Genomic DNA, 13,646 nt, shown 5'->3' on the forward strand with positions numbered 1-13,646 from the left:
CTTCTTCCTATAAGTTTATTCCCTAAGAAATGAGTAAAAAGTCCTTTGAATTTAGACAAGACTTTAATGATTATTTTCCACTTGTTTATACAAAGCAGTTTTTACAGATTAGGGAGCAAAGTTAAAACAATCTGTTACAATTTAGTACCTGGAAAGTGCAAAAGTACATTTTAACGACGCCAAAATAAAAATCATGCTGTACATTATATACTGTATTCATAAATAATCACAGATATACACACATCCATTTTGGTGACAGTTACAGAGAATGTAGCTAAGACACAAAATAGTACTTTGATTTTTCTTGGAAGTCCCATATTCTTGGTTCCCGGTGCAACTGCGACGGACTAATGTGTGGAATGCTGCTTTCACTTGATTCACAACAAAGTTTGGGACGAAGGAGAAGGAGAAATCTACCTCTATGTGGACACCACGCTGGGATAAAAGGCACTCTGTTGCAGTCGTGGAATAACTCAAACAGTGGTCTTTGAATGAAAAATGTGAATAAACAAAAGAAAAATAAACTGCATTAATAGAACATTTTGTGCACCTTTCACAGAAATCTCTTAAAGGAGGACACAGATTGGTCTTTGCAATCCACCAAACTGACATTTAAATAAAACAAAATACAAAAATCAGAAAAAAACAAACAAAAAAAAAAACGAGAGAAAACCGTTAGAGCGACTCTGTGCCCAGTGCCAAACCCACAGGGCTGCAAAAGTTCACAGAATCAGACAGGAATAAAAAAAACATTTGGCAACGGAAAATAAACTCTCACTCGCACACTCACTCGCTCAGGTATGGTGCAAAATTATGAATCACACAGCAGTTTCATACTGCGGTATATTACAGAGTAATGCAATCACATTCACATGCATGTTTGTCCCAGTTGACCCAAACATTCTTGAGGCCCCACACAAGGAAAACTCTGAAATCAGTCACTTTAAAATAAACAGGAAAACGAGCGAGAAGCACAAATAATAAAAGAGAGATGGGGTTTGAGGCAATGATGAGAGCTAAAGGCATTCAGAAGGGGAAGAGAGGGAGTCCATTTACAGTCCCAGTTTAGCCATAGGAAGACTGGAAAATAGAGGATCTGACTGAGCGAGGCATGCTGGACAGAAATAGAGGAAAGGAAGCACCGACAGGCATGCGATGAAGGAGCTGTATTGCTGATAACACTGACATCTCGTAAAGCCCTTAAGGATTTCTACTTTCTCCTTCATTTCTAAACAGTTAGAATAGTTTTTAAATATGTCACTCATGAGACAATGTGTGAAAAAAACTGCTACTTTCACTTATGGATAGAAACAGATTCAAGTAACTTAAAAACATTCAATGAAGTACAGAGAAACGTGACGTTATAGTCGTTTTTCGTTGCACTGCTGTGATAAGTCTTCATGTCAAAGCTTGTTGTGATTGAGAATGTAGTGTTTTTTATTTTTATTTACAAAACTAGATCTTAAATGATATGCTAATGACAAAACATTAAAAGTACTTTTTGTAAAATCCCGTCAACAAAAATTAACTGAAGCATCCAACAGAATGTGAATGGATTTGTTTACACGAGATATCAACCAATTTTCCCACGAGGTGATGAAGCGAGTCATTATTTTATCGTTTAACCAGGCAATGCCTCTTGAGGAAACGGTGCATCATGTTAATATCAATGTTAAAATTATAATGTTTGGTAAAAACACTGCCACCTAGTGGTGAAACTGTTAGTTACACTTTGGAAAGGGGAGGGGGGACTACAAAAAGTACCTTTAAACACCTTTTCTGATGTTTCTCAACAAAAAACGTCAGCTACACCCCAAATGTAAAAACGAAAAAACAAACAAACAAAAAACTGACTTCTGCATCACTATTTCTTGTCTAATCTCAAAACCAAAATGCCATGCATATGAACAGATGCCAAGCTGCTGGGCATGCGCACGCACACAGACATACACACACATAAACCAAACTCCCAATAAAACATCACTAAAAGATCACACACACACACGGGTATATAAAAACGATAGAAAAATGCAGACAGTTTGGTCTTGTGAGTGGTGGAGCCGTCTTACTGCATAAGGCTGCGTGGTGGCAGCTTTGAGGCAACCATGAATCGTCCTGGCCTGCAGATCACAGGCCGAGTGTCTGCACCTAAGGCTAACTGAGGGGGTGGGGGAGCAAAAAGGCCACTTGAAACAATATTTTTTAAATAGCACACAGCAAAACTGTGTGCAAACACACATCCATCCATCCCTGCATACATACAAGAGAACAGTTAGTTAACCGTTAAATGAGGCTGACTGTAGTAAAGATTCTGATGACGAGGGCAGCTGTGGCGTGTGCGAGAAGTGGGCAGTGGTGTGGTTTTGCTGAGGCTGGCGCTACTTCTGCATTGGAACCACGGCGCCAGCGCCATGCGATCACAATCTAAAGCAAGAGCACTCAAATGCACATGTGGGCATGCAGGCTTTGTGGTGCTCCTGCACCCCAAAACCTACCCCCTGATAAAACCGTGGGAGGTGATGGGAGAAAGAATCTGCTCGGATATGAAATGACAATGTGCGACGTGCTTGAAGGGGATGGTTTAAAGGCTCGGGGGACAGGCGGGGAACGGGTCAGTTGTGGTCTTGCTGGGTGTTGTACACCGTCTCCCCCGAGGAGATCTGAGTCAGTCTCTTGCTGGAACCCCACAGCTTCCGTGTGATCTGGCCCGAACGCATCTGGGAAGAGTGGAGGAGGAGGTGGAAGAAGTGAGGCGGAGGAAGGGGGGGGAGAGTGGGGAAAGAAAAGCGTGAAGTCAAAGGAAACAGGGGGAGGGGGGTGAGGGGGTAACATGATTCATGAGTGATCGATTAGTTCATTGGAGCTTAAATGACTAGTGAGGCAAACAAAGAAAAACAAATCAAAGCTCGAGTCACTTTGGTGCGAGTCAATTTGAATGGAAAAGATAAAAAACTGGAAGGCGCAGTGATTCCAAGGGGGACTGTCTGGATCAACCTCCTACATGTGTGCTAACACACTATTTACATGATCATATTAAGCCAGTGTGGCACAGGATTAGTGATTATTCGATTGTAGCTACACTGTAAATATGGCTTGAGTTTGCAGAATCGTTAATTAGTCTGTTTCACAGCATTTTTTGTTATAGTCCGTAGAGCACACTCAAAACACAGAATGTAATGACACTTCAGGTAGACAGCATCGGATGGAGTTTTGCACAGATGTCGAGTATTCGAAAATACAAAACAGAAACAAAAACACAGAATGAGGTGCACACAAGAAGTCGCTTCGATTTCACAGTTGTGGTTCTAGTGGCTGAAGGAATGTGGCTCAGATGTGTTTGTGTGCCTGTGTAGTTGTTTTGTGAGGAAGCCATATGACTGTGTGAGACAGCCATCCCTGAGAAGAACAGGTGACTGTGGGTTAAAAGGTCAACGTGGGGTATATGTGCAGCAGGTCTTGTGTGTGTGTGTGTGTGTGTGTGTGTGTGTGTGTGTGTGTGTGTGTGTGTGTGTGTGTGTGTGTGTGTGTGTGTGTGTTAAATCTATAGCAATAAAAGTGTTATAGGGGATGAACAGCACTAGAGCTTGCTAAGGTTTGTGGGAGGTGGAGGTGGGGCTGAACACCAGTTGGTCACGTTGGTGGAGCAGGCGTGTTGGTGAACGAGCGCGGAGCGGGGCCAGTAGGGGGGACGCCATGAGCGGCGATCCCTCAAGGCTCTGAGCGATGTAGTTCCGCAGCGAGTTCTTTACCTCCGCCGGCTTGCCCACGGCCACGATGATCAGCTTGCCGTCCTCCAGTCCCACCAGCACATGGCTCTGCTCCTTGGTGGCTGAGACGCAGCACACTGGCACCCTCATGGCCATGGGCTCTCCGCACAGAGACAGGCTGCGGAGGAGAAACAAGCTCGAGGTTAATATCTGTAACCTTTCCATGCATGTAGGACGCGCAGCTGCCAGCGAGCAATTTTTATTTGGGACGGTGTCGCTCGTTATGCTCCGAAACAGTTAAAACGTTAAAGCACAAAGGCCTCTACTCTTCAAAGCTTTCGATGAAAGGCTTTATAAAACAGAACAACTGGTGGAAGAGCCAAATACCAACAGCTAATGTTGATTCAAAATCACCAATATTGTTTCTATAAGTTTACCTGTAGAGGTCACGGATGGACAGGTATCCCTGCTCGCTGCCGATGACTACATACTCCCCAGAAACACACATGTCTGTCACCTGCTCCATCAGAGGCTCGCTGCAGAGGTGCTTCCCATTTACAGAGTACAGGTGGAGGGCGTTTTTATCCTGGCAAGAGGGGGGAACAGAAGAACATTTAAAACTTTAACTGCAGATCAAAGGAGTTTATATATCTGAATTCAGATTTAATCTAAAAGAAGTCTGACTATAAACCAACATATAAGCACATATGCCCTTGAAACGCTGCATTTCTCACGCTCCCTTCTGCTCACCTGTGCGCATACTTACTAGTCTAAGCCCAGTTATCAATGTGATCTTTAAGTGTCTGCTGGTCAGATTAGGTCTGTTCCATGGTGGCTTGTTCTGCGTTTCACGTGCACTGTGTTGTAATTATTAGTTTATATTTATTTAAATGTAGAGGTCTGAGTCAGCTTATAGCTTTTTGGCCTGCTCTGACTGTCAAAAAAAAACAGACACGTAGAGATGTGCAGAGTCCTACCCACCTTTTAGATTGTGTGTTAGCCTAAAAACTTAAAATGTGCACACACCTTGAGTGTTGCTTTGCCCTCCAGACAGGTATGAACCAGCATGTGACCCTCCCAGGACACAGCCAGGTGGAGGATAGAGAGCGGCAGCGAGCTGTCGCACGGTGGATGCAAGCAGCGCATGTACTGACCCCGGCGCACAGTGTGGATGATCACCGTCCCGTCCTGTTGAACGGAGAACAAAGCTCAAAGTAATGCATGTGTTTAGTTTAGGGGGGGGGGGGGCTTCAAACCTTTCAGGTCTGCCCGTCTTCAAAGACTCACAATTCCAGCGCTAAACCCTTTTCCAGCTCATTGACTCAGCTTGTGATTAGAATAGCTTTTCACACATTCTCACGGTGGTATTAGAATTTAAATGAGCAGACAGGATGAGATGAAAAGCAGCTGCAGGCCCTCAGCAGCAGTCAGGCGTGTAGACTTACCCGTGCTCCAGATACAGCCATGTCCAGCTCTGTGCTGATGCTGACGCTCACCACCTCGTCCGTGTGTCCATACAGCACCTGAATAGGTTTGGGATGGAGACCAACAGGAGCTCCACCCTGGCATAAAGACAAGTCCACAATCAAACCAAAAGATTTTTAATCAGCATTTTCTGCTAAAAAGTGAAATCATGGAATTGTTTTCATTCTTAGGTTCAAACTGGAATTAAAACTAAATCCAACTTAGACAAGAAGTCACAAACAGTTTCTAGTTAATAGCTCCTTATTAGGATTTATTTTTGCACTTTTATTTTCTTATTTCTGCACATACTGTGTACATTTTATTCTGTACATATGGTAATTATTCACTGTGCTTGACTTGCTTTTTCCACCCATGTGGGAAAGTACTCGATTTCTGTTGTAGGATTATAAAACGTATGACTGTGCAATGACAATTCAGAGTAATAACGTGTTGTAAGTGTGTTTCTGTGCGAACCTGCTGCAGAACCTGCCACACCATGCAGGTTGTGTCTCTGGAGCCAGAGATCAGATGGATGCCACAGTGGTCTGTTGACAAGCAGGTCACGATGTCTGAAGGAGAGATGAAAAAAAAAAAAGCACAGGTTAAAACAAAAAAATAAATAAATAAAAAATCACATACAGCAATACACCTGACCAGTGGTTGTTTCTTTTTGGGTTGATAATCACTTTTTCAGGTTTTTTACCATCTTGCTATCTAGAACAACTTAGAAGCTCTCAATTTAGAAGCTATCCAATCACATGCCTGCTCCTCGACCTTACAAACCTAACCTAGTGAGGGCAGGACTGTCATATCATAGTTTTCAATGCGGTGCGAGTGAAGACTTTTCCTTCTTTACCCATGTGCCGGATGTGCTGTCCTACAGTCTTTCCCTTAACCAGTGAAGTGACCCGCAGGCTGTTGTCCCAGTGCCCACCACTGAAGAGCAACTTTCCATCATGGGAGACCACAAACAATCCAGCGGTTACCTCCACACCGGGGGCGAAGGGTCCTGAAAGGAAGCGCTGGGTTCTGTGAGGAGATAATGACAAGAAGACAGAGATCACGCTACAGGCAGAATATCCATCCATCTAGATATAAAGGGCGTTACTTGATTTGCTCACTGCTTGCTGTTGCATGGTGTTTCACCAATTACAGGTAAAGAAAAATGCAGATGTTACATTCTATTAAAATATGTATTTCATGTTATATTACCAACATTTAGTTGTTTGTTATTATACTTAAGAGTCCTGTACAAGCTGATGAACCTGGGCTAAAAGTATTAGATTATAAAATATATACAATAATTTATATTACATAAAATAAAAGTATACACAAATAAACTCCATTATTATCATCATCATCATCATCATCATCATTAGTGTTATACACCCTGCTGATCCATGGATAACTGCACAGTGCCCACCATGCCCACTGCCTTGCAGGACATGCAAATCTATTCTAAATGAATTGAGCACCAGAGTCAAACCCAGTAAAAGTGCTTTATAGTATAAACAGACATGCTGACTTTTGATGATATGATATGCATATGATGATGGTGCAGTGTCCTTACTTGGTGTTAGAAACTGTGGGGTCCTTAATGAAGGTGAAGTAGTTGGAGATGTTCTTGTTATAAGGCAGCCACCCATGGGTCCCCACCAAGCAGTTCTGACTCACCGTTACCTGCAGACAGCATGAACACCACAAAGGCATCACTGCCACTGATCAGTCATTCCTCTTCACCTTTCCTTGATTCTTTTCTAAAACCAGAAAAGCCAAGTACAAAATCATGGCTCACCATGGTGTCTGGGCTCCCCTGGGTGATGAAGGAATGTGACTGATTCTTTGGGACCACAACCTTAACCAGCGGCACATTGTCACTGATGCCCTTCATAAAAACACGGTAATACGTTTGGTCAAATTTTAGCTCACAGCATCTGACATGTTAGGAAAGAAACTGCAGTATTTTATTTTATTTGAGCTAATACCTCAACAAAGAAGGACTTGAGGTCACTGAGGTGCTCAAACATGCTGGTAGGACACGAGTCCAACTGAGCTTTCCTTTTCTCCACTTCCTCCTGAGACAGGCGCACTGGATGGGGCTCCTAAACACACACGCACACAAACTCAAATATCAGACTGAGAGCAGCAGATATTCACTAACAGATGCCAGAGTGAGTCTGCACCTTGAGTAACTGGCAGGGTGTCTGACCAAAGTTGCTGATCATGCCTTCCAGAGCCTTACGCTCCTTTTCATCAGTGATGGCGTCCAAGTCCACCGCCCCTGCAAACCCAGACCATTCTCTTAATACTAATAAATTACTGCACTTATAAACGCAACAGTCACGGTGAGATGTGACAGCCTGACGGCTGCTGTGGATTCGTTACCCTCATATGTGCAGTAGTAGAAGACGTTGAGGGCTTCCACCGCTGCAGGGCCCCTCTGTTTGTAACCAAAGATCAGATCAATCCACTCGTGGAGGTGGGCTGACACATACTCTGATTCCTGTAACAGAAAAAATGCGATTACAACCCAAACACTCCAAAGCAGATAGTGTCCATCTGCAGTTACAGGTTTTAGTCACAGGTAATCGAGTACTGCATCATTTCTTTCTTATACAAGAAACATATGTTTGATTTTTACCTGGAACTATTTGACTATTACTGCCTTCCTTCTGCATGCTTTCAAATGACTGATAGTTGTGTTAGATTTAAAATGTTGTGCTTCTAGGTGCATTATCACCATCTGTTTAATCTATATGATCTATTTAAAGCAGCTTTAAGAAGCATCCCGATATGTCAGCTAACTCAACTATTGTCTGGAAACAGTCAGTCTGCGATGCATCCAGACTTGCACTGTGAGAGTCTCTGCTGTGGGAATGATCCCTACGGAGTGACATCACACAGCAGTGGCAGTAAAACTGCATCTCACCAGAGCTTTGCGGTGCTTGTAGATGAAGTCTTCAGGGGACTTGGCCCATTTGGGCAGAACAACATCATTTACTCTTTCCTTGGAGATCTGCAGGCGACCCAGATCAAATCCTGCAACGAGACAACGAGAACAAAGCATGAGGATCTAATCGTATTTGTCTATGACAGCCACACAGAGCACAAAAAGGACTACATTTAAACTGGTGGTAGCTGTAATATCTGAAAAGATTTCTGCATACATACACCAAAAAGTGAAATCTCACCATTTTGGTTTTCTAAGAACTCTGGGAAGTAGAAGAACTCAGGGATGAGCTCCTTCACGTCGTTGGGGTTGTCCATGAGGGTCTGCCATGTGGCTGGGATGGAGTGGAACTGACGGTCTGCACAGTCGAACCTGGTACAGTCAGGGTGGTACAGATTAAGCTCTGCAGGCTTTCATGCTATGATTAGAGTCTACAGCCATACAGATAGATGCACATAAACAAGAGGAAAGAGGATGGGAAAATAAATCATGTATAATGAGACATTTACCGTCCACTCTGTAGCTGGATGTGCAGCGACGTGAAGGGCTCCACCCTGATCATGTAGTGCATCACGCCGGCAGCGTTAGAGTAGTGGGTGCCATAATGGAACCTGTCTATGGTTCCTGTTGGGTCTTCAAAACTTTCATACCTGACGGACACATTTAATGTGTTAGTTAATGCTCTCAATGATCAAGATGCTCGTCAGAACATTTGGATGTTAATTCAGTACGAGAGTGAAACGTACTTTTCTCTAACCGCCTTTGCGTTGCGTTCATTAAGCACAGCGACTGGTTTTGACAGGTCCCTGAATACCCGAGGATCAGAAAGGTCCAGCTCCTCTGAGGTGTAGTCCGCTAGAATCCAGGGAAACTGAACAAACGGCCACAAATGATTCAGTCAGAATGGAAATGAAATGAACCAAGAAAGCAGGCTTATGGGTTTCACAGCTGTACAGTATTGTACTGAGTGATGAACGTACCACCGGGTACTGAGCCAGGTTATTGTACGTTCTGCCGGCAATCGTGTTGAGCTGCATCAAGTAGTCAAAGTTGGAAATCTCTCGGTTCACCCATTTCTGTGACCAAACCAAGACACAAATCCTGTGAGCTCATTCTACTCAATGTTGCCCAAGAACCCTTTGTTCTCTGCAGACAGAGCTTAATATTTCAATGATTTTTTCCTCAGTGGTAAAAGACACTGTTGGTCTTTGGTCTTTTAGAAGCTGCAGAGTTTGTGTTAGAAGGCTGATACTGTTACTGAGTCCTGACCTGTGTGAGTCCGGAGGCTTTGAGGAGCTCCTGAGGAGAGCGGGTTTCATATAGGTTGAGGGATCGCAGCAGTAACATGCGGCTGTAGACTTTGTTTCTGGCCTGTAATAAAAACACAGTGTTAGTATCCTACTTTTTTCTTTCACTAATTTACTTGCTGCTCATAGAAAATAACACTTGTGTGCCAGCACCTCTTTTTTAAAGTTGAGGAAATAGTTGGTTTGGTCAATTAGGAAGATTTCCAGAGCTGAGCGCCGCAGGTTATAACGTCTAAGGTGGACCTCTCGGATTTGCGACAGAGGCCATTTGAAGTCATGACCCACTCCTTTGGGGGGGAAAAATGACACATCGAGCATTAAGTCTGTTCTGTCTTTCTCTCTTTTTGGCCTCCACCTCTCTCTCTCTCTGTGCTTCCTCACCTTCCTCCTTCTCCTGGCTGCTATCATAGAAGTAGATGTGCTGTGTGGTGAGTTCCAGGCGGCCGGGAACCACGTCCACTATCGTCACCAGCTCACAATCCTCCCACAACACCAGCTTCTCCTTCTGGCCCGCCTCATCTGCTTCAACCCTGCAGGAACCAGAGTGGGATGTTGCTTAGAAAGCCTTTCAATAACTCAGCACATCTACACGTGAATATGTTCTGTTGATCGACAGTCATTATTTGGTGACTGACTGGTTGTTGGCAGCAACAGGGTCGTCCTCTGGCAGCTCCAGGATGTCATCTTCCAGGTCGCTAACTTTGACTTGCTTCACTGCCTCCAGCAGCAGAGACTCTGGGTTTAAACGCTGCTGATGGACACCTGAGTAAAGCAAGTGAGACGGGTGGAAATTAAAAATTGAGGCGGCAAATTAATATTACGCAGCACTGCTAAAAATCAGCTTCTGTGCTCTCCTGTCAAGGGCCATCAAATGACAAAACCATACTGGGTTAGCTCAGCTCTACAGGTTTATGTACGCAATTTGTTTTTGGGGTTCCCATATAACCGTTCATATACTTTGTCTGGGCAAAAATGCAAATTGGAAGGATTTATTATAAGATTAAGCCCTAGAATAACAACATCAGTGTTTTTTACTCTTAGTTCCACAAATCTGTCAAAACACGTGGTGCTTAAACTAATCCATCATCTCTGAAGAGGAACTACTCAAAGGCAGACAAAGACCAAGATGATATCTGACATTATTCAGAGACACTGTTTAAGAAGACAACATGGGCCCAGAGGAGGCTGAATAGGAATCTGCTGCCCTGCTCGTGTCCCCAAAAACAGCTGAGAAGCAAACTTCTGATGCTGCAGTGATGTATGTGCACAGCAAAGCTGCAGCTGTGTTGCTCTGGTGGGACTGAGCTGTTAATCCTATGCAAGCATGTATTCATGCACTACACTGGGACAAAGCTAAGGTTCAAAATATCTTTAAAACACATGGATTTAAAAGATGGCTGCATAAGAGACCTGCTTCTAGAAGGACTCTGACTTGTTTCTCATATCTGTTTCTGTTAATCTGTTTATCGCAAGTAGGTTGGATGAGTGTGTTCATGATATACTGTACACACACACACACACACACACACTTCCCCTATCGTTACATCCACCCACTGATGCCTCTGTTAAAGCAGCGCCTGCTGCCAAACAGAGACTCTAAAGTCAAAAATATTCAAGCCTACATTTCTCTACAGAGACGACTCAAGTGGCAGGAGCTCGTCTAAACAGAGAGAGATATTTCAGAGAGAAAAAGAAATGCTATCTCACCCAGGTTGTCTCTCAGAGCACTGGCCTCTCTGTGAGCATCAAAGTTGTAGTTACGGACCAGCTTCAGTCTCATGCGGGAGTAGTTTTCAGCACTCGATACCCTCCAGTGCATCTCATCCTGGCGCCTGTTAAAAATGTTACATAGGAGACTTTAAATACCTCCAAATCACACTTAAACTTAAACCCATCTAATTCTATTCTATTTATGCACTTATATTTTTCCCTCCTCATACCAGTGTCATTCTTTCCATTTCGTCTTTCTGAGCCTGAAGCTCATATTGAGAGCATTTGTTTTTAGAAAGTGTACTTTATTTTTTTAGAAAGTGTACTTTATTGGTCCCCGTGGGGAAAATCCCTCTCTGCATTTAACCCATTCACTCAGTGAAGCAGTGGGCAGCCACTGGGCGCCCGGGGAGCAGTGTGTAGGGACGGTACCTTGCTCAGGGGTACCTCAGGGTAGCTGTTCAGGGGAATTGAACCCCCGACCTTCCGATCATGGGGCCACCACTCTACCTACTGAGCTATCCCTGCCCTTTTACAGCAACAGGAACCATACTATGGAAGAACAAGAGTTGAAATCAGTACCTGTCAGCCCAGGGCCCTCTCTCACACACCAGACCCCGCCGCGCTGCCTTCCACTGCCTCAGGGTGGCGTTATTCTGGCTGTGCTGCTGCTTCAACATGCTGTTGTAGCGGAGGTTCTCCTGGCGGCCACGGCGTGAGAAAGGCTCCACAAATTGCTCCTGAGAGACAGCAGAATTTTGATTTATTTTTATTTTTACAAAGAGGAGCTCTCTGAAGTCATCACCAATTCACGAACATGCCAGCTAACCTGGAAGCGGATCTTGCTCTCTCCTCTCTCCCGCTCTCTCTTATGCAGGCTGACCATGAAGGCCTCGTAGCACTCTTTCCAGTACAGAGCCATGGTCTCGTGGCCCTGACTGAACATCTCGATTTCATACTGCTTCATGTACGGAATAATCTGAAGACAGACAAAAGACGGGCAAAATGAGTAACTCTTTCATTTTTGTCCTGAAGCAACAGCAGCACTATATTCTAATCTCCTACATATTTATCGAGGTAGACACGCCATTCGGGTGAGTTGCAGTAAAGCTTGAAGTCGTCGAAGAAGGAGGGGCTCCCGTTGGTGTCGGGCAGCTGAGGCAGGTGCAGCTCCATGTAAAGGAGGCGGTGGACTTTGGAGAGCAGCGTTCGCAGCAGTGGAACCAGGAAAGAGTACATCTCCTCGGTCTGCTCCTGGATGGAGCGCCGCAGAATTCCCTCCACCTTCCCTAGCAGGTAGCATGCCTCGTCCTGGCTGGAAATCTCCTTGGTCTGCAGGATGCCGTTAAGCTTGGCGGTGGCCATGGCACACACCTGGGACAAAGGTTATTTATTACTGTGTGTGCATGCGATGCAGTATGACGATGGAGCACTGAACAAAAAAGGTTCACCTCTGGGTCTTCCTGAGCCATGAAGCCCAGGAGCAGTCTCAGTCCAACCTGGGAGAGCTGGAACCACTGGGAGCCAGAGGAGTACCACACCATGAGGCTGTCCATCAATGTCACCGCCTCTTCCAGCACCTTCTCTGTCCACAGTGCTGGGTTGATGAGACCCTCTGCCTGCAGGAAGTCTTGCACCATGTGAAGCAGGCGAACTGCATTCTCGGTGTGCTGCGGTAGCGTAGCAGCTGAAGCCTCTCGGTTGTCGCTCACCGCCCACTCCAACATACGCTCCATCAGACTAGAGGAGAAAGAGAGCACACGGAGATCATTCAACACTTTTTAAGCTTCGACTTTGCCCAGCACTGTTAAAACTCAAATAGAAGGCTGACCTGAGCTTGATTTGGTCAACAGGAAGGAGCAGCTCATTGGCAGTTCCCAGTTTGGTGAGAGCAGAGAAGACCTGACCACGCTCCAACCACGCTGAATCATCGGAGCCCTCGACGCCTCGCCACATCACACACAGGATGATCTCCAGCAACATGCTGCACAGCTCCTCTTCTGCACGCTAGGGGGCGACATTAGACCAAAGAAAGAGAGAGCTGTCATTAGATCAGTAGGGTCAAACACAGGTTTACTAAAGGCCACAGCGGAAATGACAATCACAACATGAGCCAGAGATATATGTGTAGTTTACTGACACGCTAATTGTCTTTAAAGATGAATATCCCCACATAAGCTTCCAGAATTCGCCTTCAGCAAAATGTATTAAGAACACAAAATTACAGTAGATTAGATTAAATAAAGTGCCTTTTATTCATCTAATGGAGAGTGTAACAGAACGTAATGTGAACAGGAATTAAGCAGCCTTAACGTTGTGCTTCGTACGTAAAAGAGTACTTTTTATTTTACCATTTAATGTTTTCAAGCTTTACTCCAACCTTCCTACAGCTTCACTATGACCCTCCTTTGATGGCAGATTAATTAGATAGTTTCCAAATTTTATGCTGTTCAGAATAGACTGGACTTCACATAGATATATAAAGTATTTCAGCCATTAATTATATGT

At 44.5% G+C, this 13,646-nt stretch overlaps 1 protein-coding gene across 4 annotated transcripts in view; it reads right to left on the reverse strand.

The window, feature by feature from the left end:
* Positions 1-44: 44 nt before the first annotated feature.
* Positions 45-13,646, reverse strand: part of nbeal1 (neurobeachin-like 1) — a 61,269-nt gene continuing 47,667 nt past the window's right edge. For 3 of the 4 annotated variants that reach the window (XM_080878934.1, XM_080878935.1, XM_080878933.1), the window contains 27 exons: positions 12,970-13,145; positions 12,590-12,878; positions 12,204-12,512; positions 11,968-12,117; positions 11,721-11,878; positions 11,136-11,260; positions 10,064-10,190; positions 9,810-9,958; positions 9,582-9,715; positions 9,391-9,492; positions 9,102-9,197; positions 8,868-8,992; positions 8,631-8,771; positions 8,363-8,493; positions 8,101-8,210; positions 7,557-7,674; positions 7,355-7,452; positions 7,157-7,273; positions 6,967-7,056; positions 6,742-6,851; positions 6,028-6,200; positions 5,646-5,740; positions 5,153-5,269; positions 4,734-4,895; positions 4,145-4,293; positions 3,750-3,885; positions 45-2,717 (listed from right to left, as the gene is read on the reverse strand). In XM_080878934.1, coding sequence (XP_080735060.1) covers positions 2,613-2,717; positions 3,750-3,885; positions 4,145-4,293; positions 4,734-4,895; positions 5,153-5,269; positions 5,646-5,740; positions 6,028-6,200; positions 6,742-6,851; positions 6,967-7,056; positions 7,157-7,273; positions 7,355-7,452; positions 7,557-7,674; positions 8,101-8,210; positions 8,363-8,493; positions 8,631-8,771; positions 8,868-8,992; positions 9,102-9,197; positions 9,391-9,492; positions 9,582-9,715; positions 9,810-9,958; positions 10,064-10,190; positions 11,136-11,260; positions 11,721-11,878; positions 11,968-12,117; positions 12,204-12,512; positions 12,590-12,878; positions 12,970-13,145 — 3,792 coding nt within the window. In that variant the 3' untranslated portion in view covers positions 45-2,612. Of the gene's footprint in view, positions 2,718-2,755; positions 3,886-4,144; positions 4,294-4,733; positions 4,896-5,152; positions 5,270-5,645; positions 5,741-6,027; positions 6,201-6,741; positions 6,852-6,966; positions 7,057-7,156; positions 7,274-7,354; positions 7,453-7,556; positions 7,675-8,100; positions 8,211-8,362; positions 8,494-8,630; positions 8,772-8,867; positions 8,993-9,101; positions 9,198-9,390; positions 9,493-9,581; positions 9,716-9,809; positions 9,959-10,063; positions 10,191-11,135; positions 11,261-11,720; positions 11,879-11,967; positions 12,118-12,203; positions 12,513-12,589; positions 12,879-12,969; positions 13,146-13,646 lie in introns of those variants that run through there. The other variant, XM_080878932.1, reaches the window with a different exon arrangement.

This window comes from Rhamphochromis sp. 'chilingali', assembly GCF_963969265.1.
Source record: "Rhamphochromis sp. 'chilingali' genome assembly, chromosome: 3".
NCBI classification, from domain to species: domain Eukaryota; kingdom Metazoa; phylum Chordata; class Actinopteri; order Cichliformes; family Cichlidae; genus Rhamphochromis; species Rhamphochromis sp. 'chilingali'.